This window comes from Arvicanthis niloticus, chromosome 17 (assembly GCF_011762505.2).
Source record: "Arvicanthis niloticus isolate mArvNil1 chromosome 17, mArvNil1.pat.X, whole genome shotgun sequence".
Taxonomy (NCBI): domain Eukaryota; kingdom Metazoa; phylum Chordata; class Mammalia; order Rodentia; family Muridae; genus Arvicanthis; species Arvicanthis niloticus.
The window spans coordinates 27,193,708-27,217,630 of record NC_047674.1 but is presented as its reverse complement, the minus strand read 5'-3'; the positions used below and the strand labels follow the sequence as shown (position 1 = coordinate 27,217,630).

The 23,923-nt window shown below is 43.9% G+C and overlaps 1 protein-coding gene across 1 annotated transcript; it reads right to left on the bottom strand.

Moving 5' to 3' along the window:
* Window positions 1-7,325: 7,325 nt before the first annotated feature.
* Slc67a2 (solute carrier family 67 member 2) lies at window positions 7,326-23,905 on the bottom strand. Its single transcript, XM_034522014.2, has 6 exons — window positions 23,705-23,905; window positions 20,701-20,788; window positions 19,278-19,321; window positions 17,019-17,148; window positions 13,849-14,058; window positions 7,326-9,868 (listed from the first exon to the last, which is right to left on the bottom strand). Exons 1-6 carry the CDS (start codon window positions 23,837-23,839, stop codon window positions 9,075-9,077), a joined length of 1,401 nt encoding a protein of 466 aa, XP_034377905.1. The 5' UTR covers window positions 23,840-23,905; the 3' UTR covers window positions 7,326-9,074.
* Window positions 23,906-23,923: the final 18 nt, after the last annotated feature.

Genomic DNA, 23,923 nt, shown 5'->3' with positions numbered 1-23,923 from the left:
TGCCTCTTGAGCTGAGGATTTATTGACTTCTCGTGTGTTTTTTTTTTTTTTTTTTAAATTTACTCTTTAACACTTTCCTGGGTTTACATCTTAAATGAAGCCAGTAATATAGTTTTTATCAGAGATCTTTTGGCCACAACAGAGGATACAAAGTAGCATGGAAGGGTTCTTTGCTTTTTAGTGACAGTGATAACCCACTCTGACTTAAAAGCCATGGGGGGGGTTTGCCATTATTGGTGATTGCTGTGGGAAGCCCCAGCCCATTGTGACCCACACCATCCTTAGTAGGTGAGCCTTGGCTGTATGAAGGATTCTGCAAGCTAAGCATGAGCCTGAAAAGCAAGCCTGTAACCTTCCCTCTTTGGTTTTGCTTCAGTTCTTGCCCTGACTACTCTCAGGAACTGTGACCCGGAAGTAGAAGATGAAATAACAATCTTCTCAGACATGGCTGGCCTCAGGCCAGTTTGAGCCAGGCAATTCTTCGATTGAGATTCCTTCTTCCCAGGTGACTCTAGGTTGTGTCAAGTTGACAACAAACTTAACCAGGACAGAGGGAGGGTAAGAACAAAGTAACCATGGGAGCAGCTCTGTGGCCCCTTCACTACAATTAACATGGGCTTTCTTGTGCTCCTGTCTTGAGAGGCTGCTAGGCCATCACATGAACCTGAAAATAATGCACAGTTAGAGCATCACCCCAGAAGTCTAAGAGGGATCCATGGGAAGCCATGTAAAACACAATTGGAAAGCTACACGCTTAGAACTCTGTGCCAAAAACAATCTTCATTTTAAATGACTATATTTTTATAAACCATGTATTCCTTCTGAGAAGACATCAAAACCTTTTATAGGTATTTTTACTATAGAAATAGAATTCATAAAATGCTATGATGTTTATTTTCCATAACACATTGTCACTGTGTGTACTTATAATAATTAATGACTTCTGGTAAGGAAGGCAGAAGTTGAAAATAACCTTCATATAATTTTACTGATTTTCTATATTAATAAATTTATAAAGAATAATAACTTTCTGAAACTGAAGGAAGAATCATGAACCAGCATGTTGTGATATTTTGGGTTAAATTGACCCAAATTCATCTTTCACTAAGGAAAACATCATATTAGATATGAATGCCCAAGTACTTTTATCTTTTTTTTTTTTCTGAGACAGGGTTTCTCTGTGTAGCCCTGGCTGTCCTGGAACTCACTCTGTAGACCAGACTGGCCTCGAACTCAGAAATCCACCTGCTTCTGCCTCCCAAGTTCTGGGATTAAAGGTGAGTACCACCACTGCCTGGCTAGTTTTATCTAAATTATCAGTTATTTTTTTTTAATTTGATGACAAAGTCAGTAAAATAAATTTGATGTTAGGTTTTTTTCTGTAGTTGTTTCTTTTAATGATTACTTGATTCCAGTCACAATAGAAAAGGGCAGTATAGACGCTAAACTCTTCTCTTTTTATTTGGAGGGGGCGGGGATCTGTGTAGCACAATTTTTTTATAGGTTTGGTTTTTTAAAAATTTTTTATTGGATATTTTATTTACATTTCAGATGTTATCCTCTTTCCCCATTTCCCCCCGACCCAGAAACCCCCTATCCCATCCCCCCTCCCCCTGCTTCTATGAGGATGTGCCTTCAAGAGCAGTAACAATATAAACTTCCGAAGTATAGAACTAGCCTTAGTCCTTGGTAAATGACTCCTCTTGCCCAAATATCACCTAGTTCTCTGTAAAAGCACTCTAGTTTCTGGAGAGTTTTGAGAGCTCCCCTGGTCATTGTATGACACTGTGAACTGCCCTAGATGTGAGAGACACAGCTGATGCTTTCGGGATGTCAGCAAGCGGAAAAAGACTTGGCACCAAATCTAGTACTCTTGAAACTATGTGCTCTGTGTATGTGCCTCCAAATGCCTGGGATGGAATTTCATTACTCTATTTCTGTGTAGTGGGGATGTTTATATAAAAAGTATAGCCAGGAAGCCATCATGCCTTCCCACATTCTGTATTTGGGTTAAAACTGGCATTCCATCACTTGTCATAAGAACAGTAGTTTTAGTGCCAGTTCAAAGTGTGCATTGTTAATACCACTTTGTCTAGAAGAAGTGACAGGTGGCACTATCTGTGAGCCCTGAACACCACTAGGGCATGGGTTTTGGGGTCCTTGAGAACATGTAAATCCGCAGAGGCCCAAGTCCCTTGTATAAAATGCTAGTTTACACAGAACCCAAGAACTCTGTATACTTATGGATCTTGAGGTGACCCATAACACTTAAAAATGCACCTGCTCCTTTAAGAGTACCCCTCAGTGTTTAGGGGAAAATGACTGGATGTCTATGTATTCTCAGCAGAGATGCATATTGTTTTTCTTTTTGTTTTTCAAGACAGTGTTACTCTGTGTAGTTCTGGCTGTCCTAGAGCTCACTCTATAGACCAGGCTAGCCTTGAACTCACAGAGATCTGCCTGCCCCTGTCTCCCAAGTGCTGGGATTAAGGACATGGAACGCCAACATGTGGCTTTTGTGTTTGTTTTTTATTTGTTTGTTCATTTATATCTTCCATAGCAAGTGGATGGGAAATGCAGATGCAGAAACAGTGTGCGTGGAGATATGAAGGAGGATGGTACACAGCCACACCTTACCAAAAAGGCAAACTTATGACTCCCAACTGGTAACCTGGGCTTTCATTTCATTTTCTCTTCTTGTTTTAGTATAATTGTTGAGAGTTTTACATATGCGTATAATAAAATGTGATTGTATACACCTCTTAAGTTTCCCCTCTAACTACATATCCTCTTCATATCCTCCTCTTGTTCATATCTGATAACTCATTAGAACCAAATAGTGCTGACTGACCATATTGCATGGCTGTGTGGCTGTTTGCCAGAACATAAAAAACCTACTGGTAGACACAGCCTCACAGTCTCTCTCTCCTAGCAACTATCATCTGCCAGTAGCTGCTCAGAAAGGAGTGAGGCCAGGTGAGCCCCTCCCCCATCCATGCTGGAATTTTCACTGGCTTGTCATGTATAAGTCTTGCACAGGTAACCACAGCTGGTATGATTCCTTGAGTGATACATCCATTCCATGTCTAGGAAAAGAGTGTAACTGTATATATATGTGTGTGTATACGTATATATATATATGTATGTATATATATATACATATACACACACATATTACAATATATAACATATAACATATATGTTATTTATTATATATTATATATACAAACACACAAAAGCACACATATACATACACATATATGTGTGTATATATACACTATACACACACACACACACACACACATATATATATATATATATATATATATATATATATATATATATATACACACACACACACACACACACACATACATATACATATCCCACTTTGGAAGCAGCTCCCTTGTAAGAAAATGGGGACCTCATTGGCTGCCAAGCATGCACCATAGCTCTTTGTCTCTTGTACATAGCCCTTTCCTCCAGAATTCCTAAGGAATCTACTCCACTAAGCTGACATCTCCAGAGAGTGGTCAACCACTCTAGCTATGTGTAAAAGAAACACCTGTGTGGGCAGTTGAGTTAGCTGCTAAGCAGGTAACACATTAATGCAGCTTCAAAGTGTCCTTTTCTGTTTCAGCTGAAACTTTGTGTCAATGTACAAGCTGAGTACACCCGGAGCCAAGCCTTGCCACCATCTTAACACTCCACACGTGTGCTCTAAGGACTTGAGGTAACCACACCCCAAATAGATCTACTTTCTTACAGTATGACTGTAACTGACCATGAACTGGGAATGTATCCACCCTTAAAGTACGTTCCTGTGTAAATATATAGAGTCACAAAGAAATTCCGTCTTGCCTCCTTTGTTCAAGAAAACCATTGCTTAGGAAATCTTACTCTGGGCCAATGGTTCTCAACCTTTGGGTTGCAACCCCTTTGGGGGTTGATAGGGCTCTTTTACAGGCAACACATACCAGATATCCTGCTTATCAGATATTTACATTGAGATTCCTAACTATAGCAAAATTACAGTTATGAAGTAGCAATAAAAAAAAAAAATTTATGGGCTCCTTCCCCATCCATGCTGGAATTTTCACTGGCTTTGTCATGTACAAGTCTTGCACAGGTAACCACAGCTGCTATGAGTTCTTGAGTGATACATCCATTCCATGTCCAGGAAAAGAGTGTAACTGTGTATCTATCTATTTATCTATCTATCTATCCACACACACACATATATATACACATATATACATATATATACACATATATGTATGTATACATATATAATACAATATATAACGTATATATTATATTGTATATTATATATTATATAATATTATTATATATTATAATAGCACACAAGCACACACATATACATATACACATATACACATATACATATGTGGGAGGTACCCACAACATGAGGAACTGCATTAAAGGGCTGCGGCAGCATCAGGAAGGCTGAGAACCTCTCCCCTAGGCTCTCTCATCTTGGCCGTACTTACTTTGACTTTGCATTTACCAGTTTGCAACTGTTTACACTTTTGAAGTTTTAATTCATGTTGAACTGGTACATAACTCTTTTGTTTTCCTCTAGTTTATGCAATCTGACAAGATCTTTGCATCTAGGTTAACTTCTTGCCAAGTATATCTTTTGTACATGTACACTGTTAAAAGAAAAAAATATTCCTGTTTTGGTGAAAAAGGTCTCAACCATGTCTAGAGCAAACGATGCCCCAGGAAACCAGAGCACCAGAACACTCCCAGACATACCAGTTTTAAGTATGTCGATTTCATTCTTGTTTGTACTGGACAACTTGGGAGGGCTGCAGTTTGTGAAAGAGAAGAATTTTAGAATACAAAGTGCCTTGAGTTATATTTGAGCCAAGTTCCTTTTCCTGTCTCATTGTAGGAATAATACTAGATTCTTCAATTTTATGTATAAAGAGATCCTCTTAAAGGATTCAGAGATAGTGCCTGCTCCTGAATATGAAATATTGCCTTCTCCTTCCAGTCTAAAGGCAATCATTATCTCCCCAGATGTGTTGCAAAGTTTATGAAGTCTTGTATGAACCTAACAATTTATATGCTTTCATCAGTGCATGGCACGGGACATGTGACTAACACATCATGAGAACAGTTGCTTCTTCCTTCATCCCAGGGCATCTCTAAGTGCTTATGCTTGGCTAGAAAGTCACTTTCAATGCAGGCACCACTTGGCACACTGAGTATGCCGTTCATTCCAAAGAGAAGGTCCCTTAAAGGTACTGTGAGTGACAGTGACTGAAGAGCACTGCCCTGTCAGGGACACCATTTACTGGCACTGCCTAGTTGACTCTAAAGCCAAGACCATTGTTCAGCCACAAAGAGCAAACTGACATTAGAGATAACACGGCTACACCAGATTTATCTTGTGCATTTCATACAAGTTTTATTTCAACGACTAAGTTTGGGACCAGTTCAGTTACATAAGCTATCACACCAAACAATTAATGTCCTCAAACACCTAAAATTCAGAATGAAATATAGTAGTTTTCTTTTTAAATAACAAAGTCTCTCTTCATGTAATTTTAGTCATTTCTGGCCGAGATATGAAACACATTGAGAAATCTGGAAATAAATAACACATGAGTTTTAAATGCACACAGTTGTGTGCAGAGTGATGGACAGCTGTTTTGTGCTGCTCGGTGCCTTGTCTCCATGTTAGCCCTGCATGTTTCCCACGTGCTAGGGACTTAGCAGCCATCTTGACTATTAAATCAACTGTGTGGGCATACATTGTTTGTGTTCCTCTAGGTCCCACCCCTCATAGGATGCCGTTTACATCTGGCAAAGGGAAGCTTGGAAGTCCTTGCTGTTAGCCTGCTATCACAAAGGTGAATGTTCTTAACTTGGGACAAAAGAATAACCTATTAGTAAAATTGTGAAGCATGATAGAGATGTTCACCCAGCATTTGCTTTAGTACCTCAAAATGGAAGCATTATAGCAGTGAAGATGGGAAAAGTTGATATCTGTTTAGGGAAGGAAAAATAAAACAGGCTATGTAAGGTTTGACATGGGCTACAGTTCCAGAAATATCTTTTGGTTCTTAGAATGAACCTATGGCTGTGTGCACATAGGGCACTTAGAAGTCTTAGACAAACAAGCCTGAAGAGAGGTGACCTCGGACTCCTGACCTCTGACCCAACCCCACCCATGTCTCCAATTGCCACCTTTCATTTCAATCCTATTTGTTTTCCTCAGGTGTCTGCACTGAAGAAAGGATTCTTATTTATCAAGATAGAAGGGTTTCAGTTGACTGATATAAATACAGTTTTTCCACTATTGCAATCCAGAATTACCGTCTATCATTGCTCTGTGTTTGTTTGTTTGTTTGTTTTTTCAAGACAGGATTTTTCTGTATAACTCTGGCTGTCCTGGAACTCACTCTATAGACCAGGCTGGCCTCGAACTCAGAAATCTGCCTGTCTCTGCCTCCCAAGTGCTGGGAATAAAGGCGCACCATGTTTTGATTTAAAAAAAAAAATAGCCATATTCTGTTTCAAAATATTTTTTCATTATTTTTTGAGAATTTTAAGTGTATTTTTTTTTATCACATTCACCCCTCCCATGACTTCTCCCAGGTCTATCTCTGCCTCTCTCCCCACCCAACTATTTTCTTATTTGTATTACCCAAATACTCTTGAGTGTGGGGCAGCCAGGAAGTGGTGGACCTGCCAGGGGCTATGCTATTAAGGAAAAAGACTCTTCATCCCCATTGCCAGTGGCCTCCTACCATCCATCAGTAGCTCCTCAGCTAGAACTGGGGTTTCTTGCTTTACCCCCACCCTGATTCCTACTCTACCCAGTGATCCTCAATCCTCTGTGTTAGGTGTCTGGACCTTGCGGGTCAAGGTGTACATTCAGATAGAGAACAAGCATGATGTTTCTCTTTTGGTGGGCAACAGGAAAGACTCAGGCACATCATCACTCTTTATGCCGCTCAGCTCACGGCTGAAGCCTTCCAAATATAGCTCCTGGTCCCCATCTTTTACTTGTCTCTCTAGACTGAGCTGTGTGCCTTCTGCTCTGTGGGAAAGCCATGCCTTCTGAAACACACAGTTCCACAGCATCTATCTGTGGCTGGAATGTTGTTGGTGGGCGGGTAAGCTCCCTTTGCAAACACTCCGTGTCTCTAAAGCAAGTTTCCATACAGCTGCAAGTTAAACTACACAGAGGTAATTTCCCCTTGTACAGGAACAAATTAATGTGGCTCACCCCAATACTTTAGGCAGGATTACGGACCTTATGCAAAAGAATTTAAAGAACACAACACATGTTAACTGAACAGATTTAATTTCCCTGAGATTTTACCCCATAAAACGTTATAAACTCCACACACCAGACCAGTGGTTGCCAAAGTTTTCTGTGTAAACAAATCAGTTACATGGCTCCTCAAAGTGGCCCCTATTGGGAGTATGCTGGAGCCGGAGCATGTGTCCCAGGACATGATGGATGGTCTAGAGACCGAACTTTGAGCAAGACACCAGACAAGATGAACTGTGATCAACTGCTTAGCAAATAAAAAGGCAGAACAGAAAAACCACCATCGCATTAACAAATTCCTAGTTACCTAATACAGGGTAACAAGTGTTTCTCTAAATAGATAGTGGTTGGTTTGGGTTTTCAGTATCTCCATGTTTCTTATTAATTTTAAAGTCTCACTAAACTTGTTTCACTTATGGTTTTAAGAATACAAACATGGCTTCCGTAAACATTTGTAAGAAAAGTCCAGTCTTTGAGAGCACAGTATTGATAGAAATACTTTTGAAACCTTACCTCATTATGTCATATCATCATCAGTTTAATCACTGTCCCTCTGACCCCAATCTCCATGACAATCAGATGCTGTGTGAGGACATGGTCACCTACACCATGCTTTGGTCCCTTAAGAGTTCTTAGTGCCCGTGTTAAAATTCACAGTGGAAATAACTTAAAAGTGAATTGTTTTTCTCAAAGACAGAGAGGAAAGGGGATGGCATTCAAGCTAAAATACACTTCCAACAGTCATAAATATTTGAGTTTATCATCCCACATACAACATCTAAAACTATGAAAACACCCTTTTTCTGATTTATAAATAGTGAACATTAGAGTTATGAAAATTTAGTGCATTGAAGAACCACTCACAATTACATGAAAATGGGCATCGCCCACCAAAGGGTTAATCAAGAGGATCGTATGGAATGTGGATTTTAGGTCTGTGATCCCAGAATTTGGGGCTGTGGGAGGTTGGGGATGGGGCTGCTGTCCAAAGTCTAAAGTGACTAAATCAAAAGAGGAAAGAAGGCAGCCCTGAAAGTTGCTTGTTCTTGGTGCAGTCTGACTCCTAAGAGGAGGGAAAGGTGGTGTACCCCCGTTGCAATCAGTGGCTTTAAGTAGGTTGTACAGTTAACTATTGAAAACAGTGCAGTCTCCCAATTTTTACTTTAATCAAAACTATCATGTCTCAGTGTTCCTCCCCCCTCCATGAGAAATGGCCACTTGGGCTTAAAAGCCCACAGGTCTGATCTCAGCCAGGTCTATGTATCTAAATGTCTAGGGGTAAGGTATCTGACATTACCAGCTGAGACAGCAACAGGCTGGTTTAAATAAAGCAGCTGCCTGCGTTGGTCTCTGGGATTTGGGCAGAGAAGCTGCTTTTGCCTTCTGGGATTATGCAGAGCTGCATTCCAGACAGGTGGCTAGTCTATGATTAACACTGAGGCTTCCCTCCATATTCCAAGTCGCTCTTTCACCTCTTTTAGCATGCTGCCTTTCCCCAGAAGCAAATGTTAACTTTGCTGTGCCCAGGTGCAAAGATTAGCCTCTCAGGCAAACTTCTGATACAGTGGACCTTAGCAGGGCTGCACTCAGTCTAAACTTTCCTATCTGCTGCTGACTTTTGATGGCTCTGCTGGCATGCCTGTGCAGGTGAGACCGAGCCATCTGGGAATAACTGCACTTGCACTACCACCCACTGTCCCTGAAATACCCATCGTCCCCGAGTTGTCTGGTTCTAAATCCACTTCTCCAAGTGGTCCCAATCCTACTCCCGTTTGAGTCTCTCACTCCCTTCCCCACTGAAGGAAGATCTGTTTAGAGTCATGATTAAAATAGCCACCAGGGCTAAAGCAGCACCCAGGCTTGGTGGGCCACAGGGACTGATTTCCTGGGCCACTCCAGAGAGAAGCGGGGCGAGGATGCGGCTCACTGCAGTCACAGACTGGCCTACACCTATGACGGTGCCGCTGGTCTGGGCTCCACCCACACTCAGCTGAAGGTCTGTGATGCAGGTTCTCCCAATGGAGGTAGTGAAGGACAGAAGCGTCGAGGAGACCACCACCATGGCCATGGAGCCGGTCGTGGAGTAGACCAGCAGCAGGAGGCTGGTGAGTGCGCTGAAGTGCAGGACCACCATGTGTGAGTTGTGCCTGTACAGCCGTAAAATGGGCCCCACAGCGAAGCCAGCCAGGGTACCCAGGGCACTGGTATAGCTGATGAGGTACCCTGTGATCTTGGGCCGTAGCCCAAAACGCTCCTCCAGGCCCAAGACGAAGTTACTGTAGTACAGCATGATGGCTACTCCCATCATAAAGCGCACGATGAATATGTCCCGCAGTGCAGAAAAGATCAGGTTCTTCATGTCCTTCAAGGCTGACATGACTTCAACCCAGGGGGCCTGCACTTTCCTCTCATTCTTCCTGGCCTTAGGGGTGGTGGCTGCTCCCTGCAGTGTACCTTCTGACTTTATGGGTACTGTAGTGTGCTTCCACACCAAGTGCCATCCATTGTCTGGGATGTTGAGGCTTGTTTCTCTCCAAGGTAACAGCCAGACTAGACCTATTGAAAGGGTGAGAGACTTGTTTAGGTGGCCAGTGTGCTGGGTTCTCACAGTGGCTTCCAGGGAGGGGCCGAATGGTGATAGGAATGGGGATTTGTGTTAGATCGGTCACCTGTGTCTTATACCAGATTTACTTGGTTGTGCTGAGTCTAGCTTTCCCACCATTCAGGGACCCTTGAGCTCTATAAAAGCTATTGAAACTACACATCAAATAGTCACTGTGTTCTCACTCATATGCTGGTTTCTCCTGTGGTCCCACTTCCTAGCTACACTCTCATGTTCATTAAAGTATCCATGTAAATGCTCTTCTCAACAAACTTTCTAACTACCTAACTACCTGTCCACTCATCTATCCATCCATCTGCGTGACCATACACGGTTCCCAGAGTGCTTTTCCAATGTGCTAATGACACTAGAAATAAACAAACAAACAAGTCAAAGCCCAGTGATAAAAGCCTGCCCTCATAAAACCCAGACCTAAAAATAGGCTTAGAGAGAAGACAGGGGTAGGAGGTCCAAAGTCATCTTCAGTTATATAAAAAGTCGGAGGCTAGCCTGGGCTACAAGAGACTAACCTGGGCTACAAGGATACTTGGGTAAAACTGCAAAATCTCCCTGGTTTCTGTAGCCAGGCCAGAAGCTTTGCAAGTACACCTTAGACTAGGAGAGAAGGGAGGAAGTGTTCTCATGCCTCACACTGATAGACAGCAAGGCAGGAAGTGAACTTGTCTGTGAGACACCATAGTATAATTTCTTAGTGGGAGAAACACAGAAAGGAGGAAGGAGGGCATGATGGGGCACTGGGATAAATAAACCAGGGGCTGTTTGCTTGCTACCTGGCTAAGGAACACCAGGACCACCAGGACTCTGCACCTAGCTGGATGCTTCTCCCACCCCTCTGGTATGTCCCACCTTGCCGCAGAACTGCCTGTTCCCAGATATCTAAAGTGGGAGAAAGAGATCTCTATTATTTAGCCAGCATAGTCAGGAACACATGCAACTGTACATTCCTAATACACCCGACACTGGACCACAGCCTCAGGCTGAGACACTGTACCAAACAGCGCTGTCACTGGGATCTAATGATGCAGAATGTGGCTCTCCAAGCAAAACTGCCACCACCTTCATCAGAGCAGCTGTGTCCTCTCAAAAGAATTCATGACACATGTGTGCGCACATGCCAATAACAGAAAGGTGAGAGGCTATGAATCTGAGAGTAAGTCTTGGGGATGGAAGGGCTGGGTGGAAGGGTACAGGGGGGCCTGGAGGGAGGAAAGGGAAGGGAAAAATGATATATTTTAACCAAAGTTTATTTTAAAATATTGTTTTAAAGGAATTAGTCATCATGCAGACGTTTCCCTTATAGGAGAAGCTTGAGATTCCAGAGCTCCTCCCAAACCATCTCTGTGCAATTCTACTTTAATTACACAAGACACCAAGAAGTGTCAAAGGAGGTTCCAGACCATGTAGGCTAGGGGAAGCTGATTGAGAGGGTCTGCATCTATGTCACTGTTAGAGGCGAGCATCAGCTGAAGACTTCCCAGTGTGTCTGCTCAGAATCACTTATGCTACTGACAGCTGGCCTCACCTAAGCTCTGTAGTAAGAAAGTCTGTAATCCACCAGCTTCCAAGGTTGAACTTTGATGTTGCTCTTTGCTTCCTTCCTGGAATGTTTTAAGGAGGGGTAGGCATCCTTTAGTCTTCCCTCCATAGTCATGCTTCTAAAAATATTAGACATCTATCCTTTCCTTTATCATAAGCTTGTGTTTATGACCTGGGTGGGGGGGGGGTGAGGGTCCAGATCCAGATAGAAATTATAAAGTGGTTATGTCACAACCGAGATTAAATACATGGACTTCACTTCCTGGATCTGAAGTTAACCCAGCGTGGAGTGTATTGTTCATTATTGTGCCCCAAGGTGAAGGTTCAAACCCTGAAGCGAAGTGGCATATGATTACATGGATGGGCAAACAGACAGTCTGCTTGGTTTTCCTCTCATCTGCAAAGATGTTTATCAAGACCTGTCCATGCTGTGGTCTCTGGGCAAAGAGGAAGAGTCTCTGAGTGCCTAGCTCACTTGAGGTTGGCAAAGTGCACAAGGCATTTTTTATTCACTGAATACCATGGAATATGTTTTGTTTTTGCCACTCCCACAAACACCCATTCTTCAGGACCCCTTCTCTAAGCTGAGGCTGGTCCTTGGCAAGAGAGGGTCATCAAATTAACTTTCATTCTTGAATAACTCTACCTACTCCATTATTATCATTATTATGTTAATGTGGATGTGAGTGTATGTGTCCTGTGAGTTAAATGTGAACAAGTAGGGTCCTGAACTGTGCTGTCTGGGTTTGTGGTACTGTAGCAGCTGGGTTCGTTACCAGCAAAGCCCAGGTAGACATCCCTGGTCTGGACTGCCACCCTGTGCCATGTTGATGTCTGATGGTTGTGCAGAACTGGACCCACCCTTTGCCTGGGCCTCATGGGAGAACTGGTCCTGAGAGCATGAGAACAGGAAAGCTGTCCCTACCCTTCACCAGATGTAGTACTTGGGAGAGTGGCTCCGCACTTGTCCAAGAAACCCAGTAGAGCTTGCCTGGTTGCACAAGTTACTTATGAGCCAGCCCTGAGGGTGTAAGTATGGAATTGCTAGCTCTGCCACCTGTCTGATGTGCTGGTTTGAATATGCTTGACCCAGGGAGTGGCACTATTAGATGTGACCTTGTTGGAGTAGGTATGGCTTTGCTGGAAGAAGGGCCATATCTACTGTATGTATCACTGTGGGGGTAGATTTGAGATTCCTATGCTTGAGCACACCCAATGTGGAAGACAAACTCCTCTTGGCTGCCTGCAGAAGCCAGTTCCCTTCTACTGCCTGCAGATCAAGATGTAGAACTCCTAGCTTCTCCAGTACTATGTCTGCCTGGATGCTGCCATGCCTGATAATGGTGGACTAAAACTTTGAAACTGTAAGCCAGCCCCAATTAAATGTTTTATGTATAAGAGTTGCCTTGGTCATGGTGTCTTTTCACAGTAATAAAACCCTAACTAAGATATCTGTAATGTACTATGGGCATGGGAAAGATGCCCTCCTCCATCCATTGTTTATGCCACTTCTAGTAGGTGGAAGAGCTGGCCCTGCCCCTCACCTGCTGCAGCATTCAGAAGAATGGACCCTGCACCTTACCTGGGTAAGTACAATAGAGTTGGCCCTGGTTGCAGGGGATGCAGGTGAGCCAGCCCCAAGAGTGTGAGAGCAAGAAAGGGTGTGATTCAGCCCTTCAACTGCTGTAGCACTCAGCAGAACAGGCCCTGTACCTCATCTGGACAGCACAGTAGAGCTGGCCCTGATGACTTGGGTGGGGCTAGAGAGTTGGCTCTGCCCCTGGCAGCCGTGGCATTGATGAGCTAGCCACACCAGTACTGGAGAGCTTGCCCTGGTGATAAGGGTGCTGGAGAGCTGGCAGGCAGACCAGCTCAGATACCTCCCAGGCCCAGATCCAGATCCTTTGAGTTAGCCCAGCCCAACATCTACCCCATGGAAGAACTGCTGGAGCTCATGAAGAAGACAGTCCTATAGATAGATCCAAAGCTACAGCATCTCCATGACACAGGGCAACAACAGGATATCCAAGAGGAGTCTCAGTGAGTTCCAGTATTGACAGCGTAGTAGAAGCCAGAGGGCTCAAACCAGACCAGCAACTCATTCCAATAAACATTTGCAAGCAAAGAAGTATGGACAAAAGTGTACACTGTGAGATACACTGTGACACATTATAGCTTCCATACCGAGAGCTTTTTTTCTTTTGTGGAGGAGGTTGTAAGGATGGAGGGCAGGTAGGAAGATGAGGGGTTGGGGTGCATGATGTGAAACTCACAGAGAACAGATAAAATGTTACAAAGAATTGTAAGAAGATACAATTGTAAGAAGAGATGGATAAACTTGTGAATTTTAAGTACTAATGCCCAACAGAGAACTCACCAGCATTGAGGAGGAAGACAGAGCAGCAAATGAAGGCTGTCACATAGAATCCACCATCCAGTTCAGTCAGATACCCACCAACCATGGGGCCCAAGATGAAGCCTACTCCAGAGACAGTGTTGAACTGTCCCAACACAAGTGGCCGCTCCTTCTCTGTGACCAGGTCAGAAAGCAGTGCTCTGGAGATGGAGAGGGTGTGTTTAAAAACACCTGCAAAGGAGAGAAGTAATCTGTAACCTTCAGAATTCCGAAGGGGCAGACCTGACTGGGCTGCTCTTCATCCCTGAGCCAAATGGAGTTCTTGTTTCCATTTTCTCTGAACCACTACAACTTGCAGGACTCATGCTATCATAAATGGACTCCAAAGCCAGCACTAGTCACCTCCAGCATTGAGGGCCTTAGACTTCAGATTACCCATATCTCATCCTGACATCCTAACGTTCTTTATCATCTGACTGAAATTCCTGGTGGCTGTTGGGTCTCAGGCAGTCTGACTACTCAGAAATGATCTCAATATGGACCACAAGGGGATTTTTGGTGTTTAAATAAACCCTAGCATTCCTCGGGAATTTGTAAAACTGAAAAACAGTTCCCATGTGCCAACAGAGTCATTTCCCTCAGCTCAGGCAGAAGGGAGAGATGGCTACCTAAGGTTGCATATCGAAGTCCATGCTGGCCTTGAACCTCACTCAGTATCACAGGCACTGGTTATTCATCTCCAAGTCCATGTTAGCATCCTAGCTCTCCTCACCCACCTCACTTCCCTCCTCTTCATAACTCAAGGTTTCCCCACTGCCTGCTGTTCTCTTATCATTCTCTCTCTCTCTCTCTCTCTCTCTCTCTCTCTCTCTCTCTCTCTCTGTCTCTTGATATCTACTTACTCTTTCGGTATGCTCTATTGTGTCTCTTGCTATCACTATCTGTATTTCTCTGTATCTCTCTGTCTCTGTCTCTCTGTCTCTTGCTATCTCCCTATACTCTCTGTGCTCCCCCACTCTCCACACCCAAACTGCTAACTGCTAACCATGTCCGGTCTCCTTCTTTCTCTCCCTGCTCTGGATATTTCCTCTTTTTTTTTTTCCCCAATAAAAAGCATAACCATACAATAGGGCTGTCATGTCAAAAGTCTTTTTACTGCACTCCCTCATATACAGTGGCTTTCTCACAGTTACCAGGTGTCTCAGTCAGCATTTCTATTCCTGCACAAAACATCATGACCAAGAAGTAAGTTGAGAAAGGGTTTATTCAGTGTATACTTTCCACATTGCTGTTCATCACCAAAGGAAGTGGGGACTGGAACTCAAGCAGGTCAGGAAGTAGGAGCTGATGCAGAGGCCATGGAAGGATGTTACCTGCTGTCTTGCTTCCCCTGGCTTGCTCAGCTTGCTTTCTTATAGAACCCAGGACTACCAGCCCAGTGATGGCACCACCCACAAAGGGCTGGGTCCTCCCACCCTTGATCACTAATTGAGAAAATGCCTTGCAGCTGGGTCTCATGGAGGCATTTCCTCAAGGGAGGCTCCTTTCTCCGTGATAACTCCAGCTTGAGTCAAGTTGACACAAAACCAGCCAGTACATCTGGTTACCATGGTTTCTTTGCTCACTCACTACAAAATATTACTGCATACTAATCTATGCCACCACTTGTGGATAAAGCAATGAGCTAACCAATAATAATAACAACAACAACAACAAATTAAAAAATAAAACCAACCCTCAAATAAACAGCAAAATCCACCCTCTTAGAATATAATTTTCTTGTGGTAAAGTAACAGAATATATTACAAGGTAATGAGGGGTATGGGCAGGAACACTGGAGAAGAAACACAGTGGTCTTCATCTAACCAACACTGACTGAAACTCTAGTGCCAACGACTGTGTCTTCATATAATCAATACCAACTGCTTCCAACTGGTCAGAGACTTGTGAGTTTGCCGACTACCTGACGGCTTCAGCATGACTGTAGGCTACTGAGGATTATTTGACATCCATGTGAGGAATACTTAGGAATGCATTGATGAGCCCTGGGAATGGTTGCCGGCCATTTTAGTTGACATCTTTAAGCTCCTTGCAGATCGATGTGCATCATTTCAAGCTGTAACATGGCATGGTGGCTTCTGCTGGGCTCCTTACCTAACATGAATGGTGGGGTGTAGTAGGATGTAGCACTGAAGACACACGGTCAACCAAACAATATAATAAACGCAACACCAGGATGCACGCGAGCAGCTATTCAGTGTAATTTAGAACGTACTGGTGGTGCTGGATCATTGACCACACTTAAGGAGAGAGCTTCGAAACGTATAGCCAACAGCAAAACCACCAATATGTGGAAGGGTGATGTCAATAACTTTCATGTCCCACCTGTGTGACAATTTCAAATGAGCTGACCCTCAGCTGTGTGTTAGTTAGTGGTAGAGCGCTCTTCTCTGTGTTGTTAATGGAGCGAGAGGCTTAACTTGATGAGGGCAGATGTGTGGTGTTGCAGCCTTGTGACTAGAGTAACAGAGTCTAGCCATGCCATACTGGCTAACTAAAGACAATTGATGCGATTTGGAGCTCTGGATGCTAAGAAAGGTAAGGAGGGATACAGTTTCCACAGCAGGTCCCCACCTACCAAACACCTATGGGTGAAGTTGCCAAGAGCTGACAAAACGTCTCACTGAAGGTCCACAGTGAAAGCTATCTCAAGGTGTTGGAAATAGTCAAGATCAGTCTGGAAGAAGGAGACCACCCCTAGGTTCTCCTACATAGTAATATAGTCAGCAGTCAGGTCTCCAGCGGGGCTTCAGCAGAGCTTCTGAGCTACATCTTAGTGTGACTCAGAGCGCTAACTGAAGGCATCTCACATGGTCTTAATTGTCTGAACATGGAGAGGCGGGGCAACAGAAAAGAGGCAGATCAGGTACAGCAAAAGAGTTCACAATAACTAGTCTGAGAGGCTCTGTCACAGGCAAGAACGGGAACTTTGGATAAGTTACCAGAGGGGCTGCCAATAGCAGATGCTCAGTAAACAGTAACAGTAACAATAATCAAGTGACCACTGCCACTGTTACTACAGCCATTGGTCTCTCTGTGGGTGAGCACTTGTTGAAGAGGCATTGTCCAGCAGGCTCAGGTTCACACAGAGACATACACTGAGAACACAATCCACTGGGATGAGAACTCACCCACGGAGACTCTAGCCAGCGTAAACAGGAACACATTGGTGGACATTCCAAGGAGGAAATAGCCCAGGGCACTGAGCAGGATGCACACCAGCAAGGAGGACCGTCTTCCAACCACATCACTCCAGCAGCCCTGAGATGAACAAACAGAGGCCTCCAATAGCAATAAGCACCACTTAGATACCAATACAACATGGCCCCGGGAGATGCCAGGGAGTCGGAAATGCATATGGTTGTACCATGGCCTGTGTCTCATGCTATTTTCTCTAGCCATCCCACAGGTGGAACAAGATGCCTGATGGTCCAGTGGCCAAGAAATTCACTGGTCTGGCCAGTGAAATAAAAAGCCAAGTTCCAAAGCCTCATTTCTGTCTTTGTTGTTACTCTTTCATGCAACTATGCTCCTCGGAATCCAGGTTGTTTGGGAAATTAGAAAACACTGAAAATGAAAGTGAATGGGAAAAATAGCCCTTGTGGTCCCAAATCTGTGCAAGCACAGGCCAGGGTGGAAGAAAGAGGCTCAGAGTGGGGGCGGAGTGTCCCTACCCAGGGTGGAGAGCAAGGGGGCTGAGGGACCAGGCCAGCTCTCTGTTCTGATACTTCCTCTATCCCTCACAGCCACACCCAGCTAAAACACATCAAGCCTTCTAGCCAGATGACAGAGCTAGTCAGAGAATGTTGGAGTCACCGCCTGTGGCTTCGTCAGCCTGTCTGCTCTTCTTTCTCTTGCTAGAATTTAGAGCATTCTCAACTTCAGTGTTAGGTAGATTTAACATTTTTAAAAGATGGATTATTATTTTATGTGCCTGAGTGTTTTCCCTGTATGGATGTCTGTGTTACATGCTCATGTAGAGCCCAAGGAGGACATAAGAGGACACTGGATCAGGCTGGGCAAAGTGGCAGATGCCGTTACACCTAGCACTTAAGAAGCAAGGCAAATCTCTGTAGGCTCCAGGCCAGTTTGGTCTACTTAGTTTGGACTTCCAGGATACAAATAGCTACACAGAGACAATTTGTCTCAAATAAAATAAAATAAAATAAAATAAAACAGGACATTGTATTCCCTGGAAAGGGAGTCACAGGCTGTGAGTTATACTGTAGTGCTAAGAACTGAACCTGGATCTTCTGAAAGAGCAGAGAGCATTCTCAACGGCTGAGCCTTCTCTTGAAGGCTAATTCAGTGCCTTAAAATTTTGAAAGAAAGATAAATCAGGGAGTAATTGTTTATCCACTTGGCAATATTTATAGATTCTTATCCAATGCCCTTTAAAGCTATTCCTTGGCCAGGAAGCAGGAAAAACAGAAGCCGAATGTGCCATACCAGCCAGTTGCTTCCATCAGCCGCACCTGGCAACCTGTGGGACTAGCTGATCACTGTATTTCCTGACTGCAGACACTAAGGCTTCCAGACCTCCAACGGGTTGCACAGGGAGAGAGATGGGGATGCCTACTGACAGTCTCTGGACTTCAGACTACCAAGTAGCCAGAAGAGGGAGAGAAATCACTTCTGAATCTCTCCGCTGGACCATCTTTTGGATTCTTAACCAATCAATTTTAAAGTTTTACCAAATGCTCTCATAAATAATGAGTCAGTTAGCTTAGTGCACACTCTTTTGTACAGAATTGTAGAAATGCGGGTGGATTTGGCTGTAGTCCATTATACGAATCAAACAATGGGTGATAGTTTCTGTTTATATTCTTTTTCTCAAAAATCAGCACTGAGTCACAGGGTCAGCGTGTTATGATGTAATATATTCTCCCCCAACATGTAATCAGTGTGCTTCATAAAAGAAGCCATCTGGCCGGGCAGTGGTGGCGCATGCCTTTAATCCCAGCACTTGGGAGGCAGAGGCAGGCAGATTTCTGAGTTCGAGGCCAGCCTGGTCTACAGAGTGAGTCCCAGAACAGCCAGGGCTACACAGAGAAACCCTGTCTAGAAAAACAAAAACAAAAACAAAAACAAAAAAAAAAAAAAAAAAAAAAAAAAAAAGAAGCCATCTGGGTCTTTGACGTATACATCTATCTTCCCAGGGGCCAAAGGCAGGACAGGATTACATCTATCTTCCCAGGGGCCAAAGGCAGGACAGGATTCTACCCAGTCTCTTACCTAACAAAGCTGTGTTTTATAACCACCTGCACACCCACTGTTCACTAATCCCTGAGCTTCTGTTTTATAAGTGCAGGGTAGAGGATCAGCACTTCCTAAGAGCTGGAGATGGGCTGCCAGATAGAGAATACCTTACTTGACGGAGGATAGCTTACCACAAAGGTGCTGGAGAAGAGTTGCAAAATGCCATATGAAGAGCCTGAAAAAAATCAGTAATGTTAGGATAGAAAAGGTGTGGGCTTGGCTGGCAAGAATTGAGTAGAAATCGGCAGAAAACTAAGGGAGAGGTCATCCCCAGGAAGCTAAACGGTTCTACATCTTCTCTAAAACAATCCAAAGGCCTTCGAAATAAAATGTGAGCAAGTGGATGAGAATGACAACAAGGGCCAGTCTTGGGGACTCCAGAAGTCGCCCTGCACTGTCTTAGAAAGCACACATCAGAATACTGGAAAACCATGACCCAACACTGAATTATTAATAGCGCTGAATTTTTAACACTAACTCACGTAGCTCAAGCATTTTAGTGGTGAGAGAAGAATAAGAAGAGGGCCCTTTATATTCATGACTGGAAATATCATAAGCAATATATGCTAACTACAATGACAGAGAGCAGTGGCAATAAAACGAGCAAATTTTTAAACAGAGAAAGCTCTGGTTATTTAAGGAACTTATAGAGTTTCTTCCTTCCCCTCCCTCATTGTGCAACAGGTACATCTGGCTTTTTCTAAAGGTCAGTAGGCTACTGCTTGGTCAGTATAATTGAATGTACATATCTTGAGAGGGAAATAATAAGCAGAGCAGGGATAAGGATAGATATGTATATATGCATGTGTATGTATATATGTATACATGTATATATGTGTATGTATATATGTATACATGTATATATGTGTATGTATACAAACACACACACACACACACACACACACACACACACACACACATGCACACACACAGGTAATGTGGAAAACTGCCTAACTTCTTTTGCAACTGTGAAGGACTCTAGGGCAGTTAGCATTAAGGGTTTTTCAGAGCTTAGCATGCATAGTTCTAAGCCCCAGGGATTCCTGTGTCTTTTACAAATCGAGGAAGTCTGGATGGAATTTCATGCTACATGGGCAGAAACTCTATGGGCTTCTGGGATGTGCTGGTGGCATGGGAAGCTTCCAGCTAGTTTCCCAAAGTGGTCACCCAAACAAACCCTTCTCAATTAGGTATGACTTCCATAGACTGCCCCTTTGGACTCACATTATGTTCCAGAACTGTGCTTGTGGACAGGTAGTCAGAGGCTGTGCCTTGACTGCAACATACCTAGCCCAAACTACCAGAGGCCCAGGAAGCAGAGCTTCGGTCAGTCAGTATGGGCTGTGGAAATAACTCAAACCTCAGAAGCCTTCCTGAAGGCAGGTGGTTCAGGAAAAATTCAGTCCATTTGCTTCACGATGGAACTTGGAAACCAGCTGCAAAGTCATTTCATTTCCTGTTTCCTTTTGGGTGAGGTTTGGGTAAAGGCTGAGTTATTTTTCAGAGCATTTGAACATTAGTGTTTTGCAAATAAGCAGGTTTATAAACACCCACCTACTATTCCAGCAACTATAGGGCTTACTCCAAGAGATCTGACATGAAGATTCAACAATGGGACCACCATGCTGACACCAAACAGGTCCTGTGAAAGAAACCAAAGAGGGGCTCCAGTTAGTACTGGAGCATAGCACTCACTACTTAAACTGATGACCCTAACACTATAATTGAATTTCAAACACAAAACCTACATCTGAACTTCTGAGAAAAAAAGAAACCATAACAGTAGATCACCACAGCCAGATTAAAAGTTATGATGGAATCCATATAAGTCTGAATGCCCAACTAGTTTGCAGGCCAGGGTCAGTTTTCATTTCAGCTTCTTTATGACTAGCCTTTAACATCTGAGGATGCACAGTGCAAGTCCCCAACCTGAAGCAAACAGGAATAAAATGAAAACCCCAGTGTCCTGTGAATGGTGAAGGAAGTGTGGTCTAAATTTATTGGTAAAGCTATTTTTGCTTCAGTAAGAATCTCAAATTACAGAAAAGAACTGACGGACCAGAGTCTGTACTTTTTGCGACAGTCTCATTATGTAGCCCAGGATGACCCTGCTTGTGCCTCAGCCTCCTGAGAACTGATGTCACAAGCGTGTTCTACCATGCTAGGCCTCAAAATCTGTCACACATCAATACCTGAGCCCAGGAAAGCATGCGGATGGTGGAAGGCTGGTGAAATACTGATATTCATAGACTAAGAACTATGGAGGGTACAATATAGGCCCACGAGCAAGAGCTGGCGATATCACCTTTGCACTTGGTGGCTCTAAAATATCACTGTTTTTATCAGGAAAGCTAGTAGCTGACTCTTTCTTCTCAGGAAGTTCTAATGTAAAATCTCTCCTCCTTTACTGCAATGAACACTTCATTCCTGATCTACGCTTCCTACAGAGCCACCATTTTTCAAACGATGCATCTGACAACAGCCCATGTGCTTGCACCCATTCATAAGGAAGTCAGCATGATGGGACCACCTAACCTAACCTGTGCATCAGCGTTTGCCAATGGAAACTAATGAGTACACTTGAGCTTCACTGCCTTGTATGGGGCATGAAACCCAGAATTTCTCACTGGGGGGCTATCTCAATGCAGATAAATTGTCATTTGCTATAGGCTGGGAAGAGGGAAGAGAAACTGACCAGGTATCTGGAGAAAAGCAGATGAAATCATAGACCTCAGCACCATCTTAGTTTAACCAAAATGTGGCAAAGGAATGAGTTTAGTATTCTTAGTGAAAAAAAAAATTAAAATATCAAAAGTATCGAGAGCTAAAACTAGAACATTTGGCAAATGACTTCTCCAATCTCATGCCCTTCCTTTTTCAATCAGAAGCCATTTTCTGAAGCCTTTGGGGTCTTGGAGTTCACTAAAATAGCGACTAAACTGTGCGTAATACCATCTATTACTTTAAAAGTCAGCATAAGCTCCTTCAACAATGCATACAGCTGCATATGATAAGACCCTTTACAACATTTCTCACTGGAAGAAAAATCCTTAACCTTTTAAAAAACTATTTGGAAATCATATGTATTTCCCTCAAGATGTGCTCTTGGATATATTATTCTCTTAAATATATTATTACACTTCTTGAATTTTTACATCAAACTGGATTTACCATGTGCACAGCATATGGAAAGCAGGAGAGGCTGTGGGAATCCAAGTCTGGGCTGGAAGGCTGCACAGAATGAATGATGTATGAACTGCTTGCTTTCATTGTAATTCCCAAACTATTCTGAATGCTAACTCCTGGTAGTTGCTGGTACCCTCCGGGCGAAGTCTGAACGCTCCAAGTGAGGGCCTGAGACACAGATCCCCGTGAGTGGATGGCAGTTGGCATCCTTTCCCAGAACAGTCCACACTCAGCAGCTTTGACTTCTGAATAACCAGACTACACAGTGGAGGTAAGCAATATCTGCATCCCTAAAGCATGACCAAAAAGCAAGGGTGGTAGACTCTAAAGTCAAGGCATGGAGGCTAAGAAGAGAAATTGTCTATCTAGGGACCTGCAAAGTGCTCTGGGGGCAGAGATGGCTCTCAGGCATGGTACTCAGTACCTCCTAGCTCTGTAAATACAGACAGTTGGTGAAATCTACTTTCCTCAAGATTCTAACAAGTATTAATTGAACAGACCCTCTACCAACTGTTGGACAATTGGCAATCCGAACAGAGGCTGTCTCTCGGCTCCTCAGCTACATGGCTCAGCGTGCTAACTCCTAATTCCAGCAGCCCTTTAGTCTGGAAAACAAATAGTAGACTTAATTCATCTGGACAGGGAACAATTCCAGTTTATCAGGTTCAGTGCCAATCAGATAGATACTTGCCACAGAGTCTTTTCCCATTGATCATTCAACTAATTGGTTCCATTTGCCTGATGAAGAAATCCTACCAATGATTCTTCCTGCTGTTTACAACCGGGCCTATTGAACCAAAACCTAGACTTGAAAGAGGAGCCAGTGTGAATCAGGGTCCCTGCTCTGAAAATGGTCCAAGACTAAAACTGTAAATTTTCTGGAAGCAGAAACTGCATATGATGTCAGTGCTCCAGGGCATGTACCACACGCCGGAGGCATTCAGAAACTTCATGAATGAATTCATAAATATCAAAACTTCATTAATAAGCGAATGAATGGATGGAAGGATAACTTCTTAAGCTTCTCATTCTACAGGACGAAGGACTACTTGTGAACCAAGCCAATACACACATGCACATAAATTGTAACAAAACAAAAACACGTGCCATTTTGCCAAAGGCAGTTGTGTGCAGTTCACCGTGACTTCCAATTTCCAACTTCAGGACCTCTAGTGTAGACTGGGTCAAGGACTCACACCTGAGGTCGGTGGTGAGAGGGCAAGATGAGGCACCTCACAGCACACTTCAGGCTCCGGGCTGGAGCTGTGTAAATGCCAGGGAACTTGAGGTAAGCGCAGCCTTTCCAGGACCTGCTTCCAGAACCCCAAGTCTGCAGAGACTGCTTTTCCCTAGCCCCGGGGCGGGCACTCACCAAAAAGCCTACTAGGTAGAGCCAGAGCAGGAAGCGGCGGGAGCTCAGAGAACTGGACGATGCTGTGGCCATCATTAGGGTCTCTGAGGCTAGACCCTGTCCCGAGGCCCCGCGCTCCCGGACCCCCAGCGCCATTCCCAAGCCGGCTGGGGGTGCGGACAGCCTAGCCGCCTGCAGACCACGCCCCCACCGCGGCCACGCCCAGGATTGACCACGCCC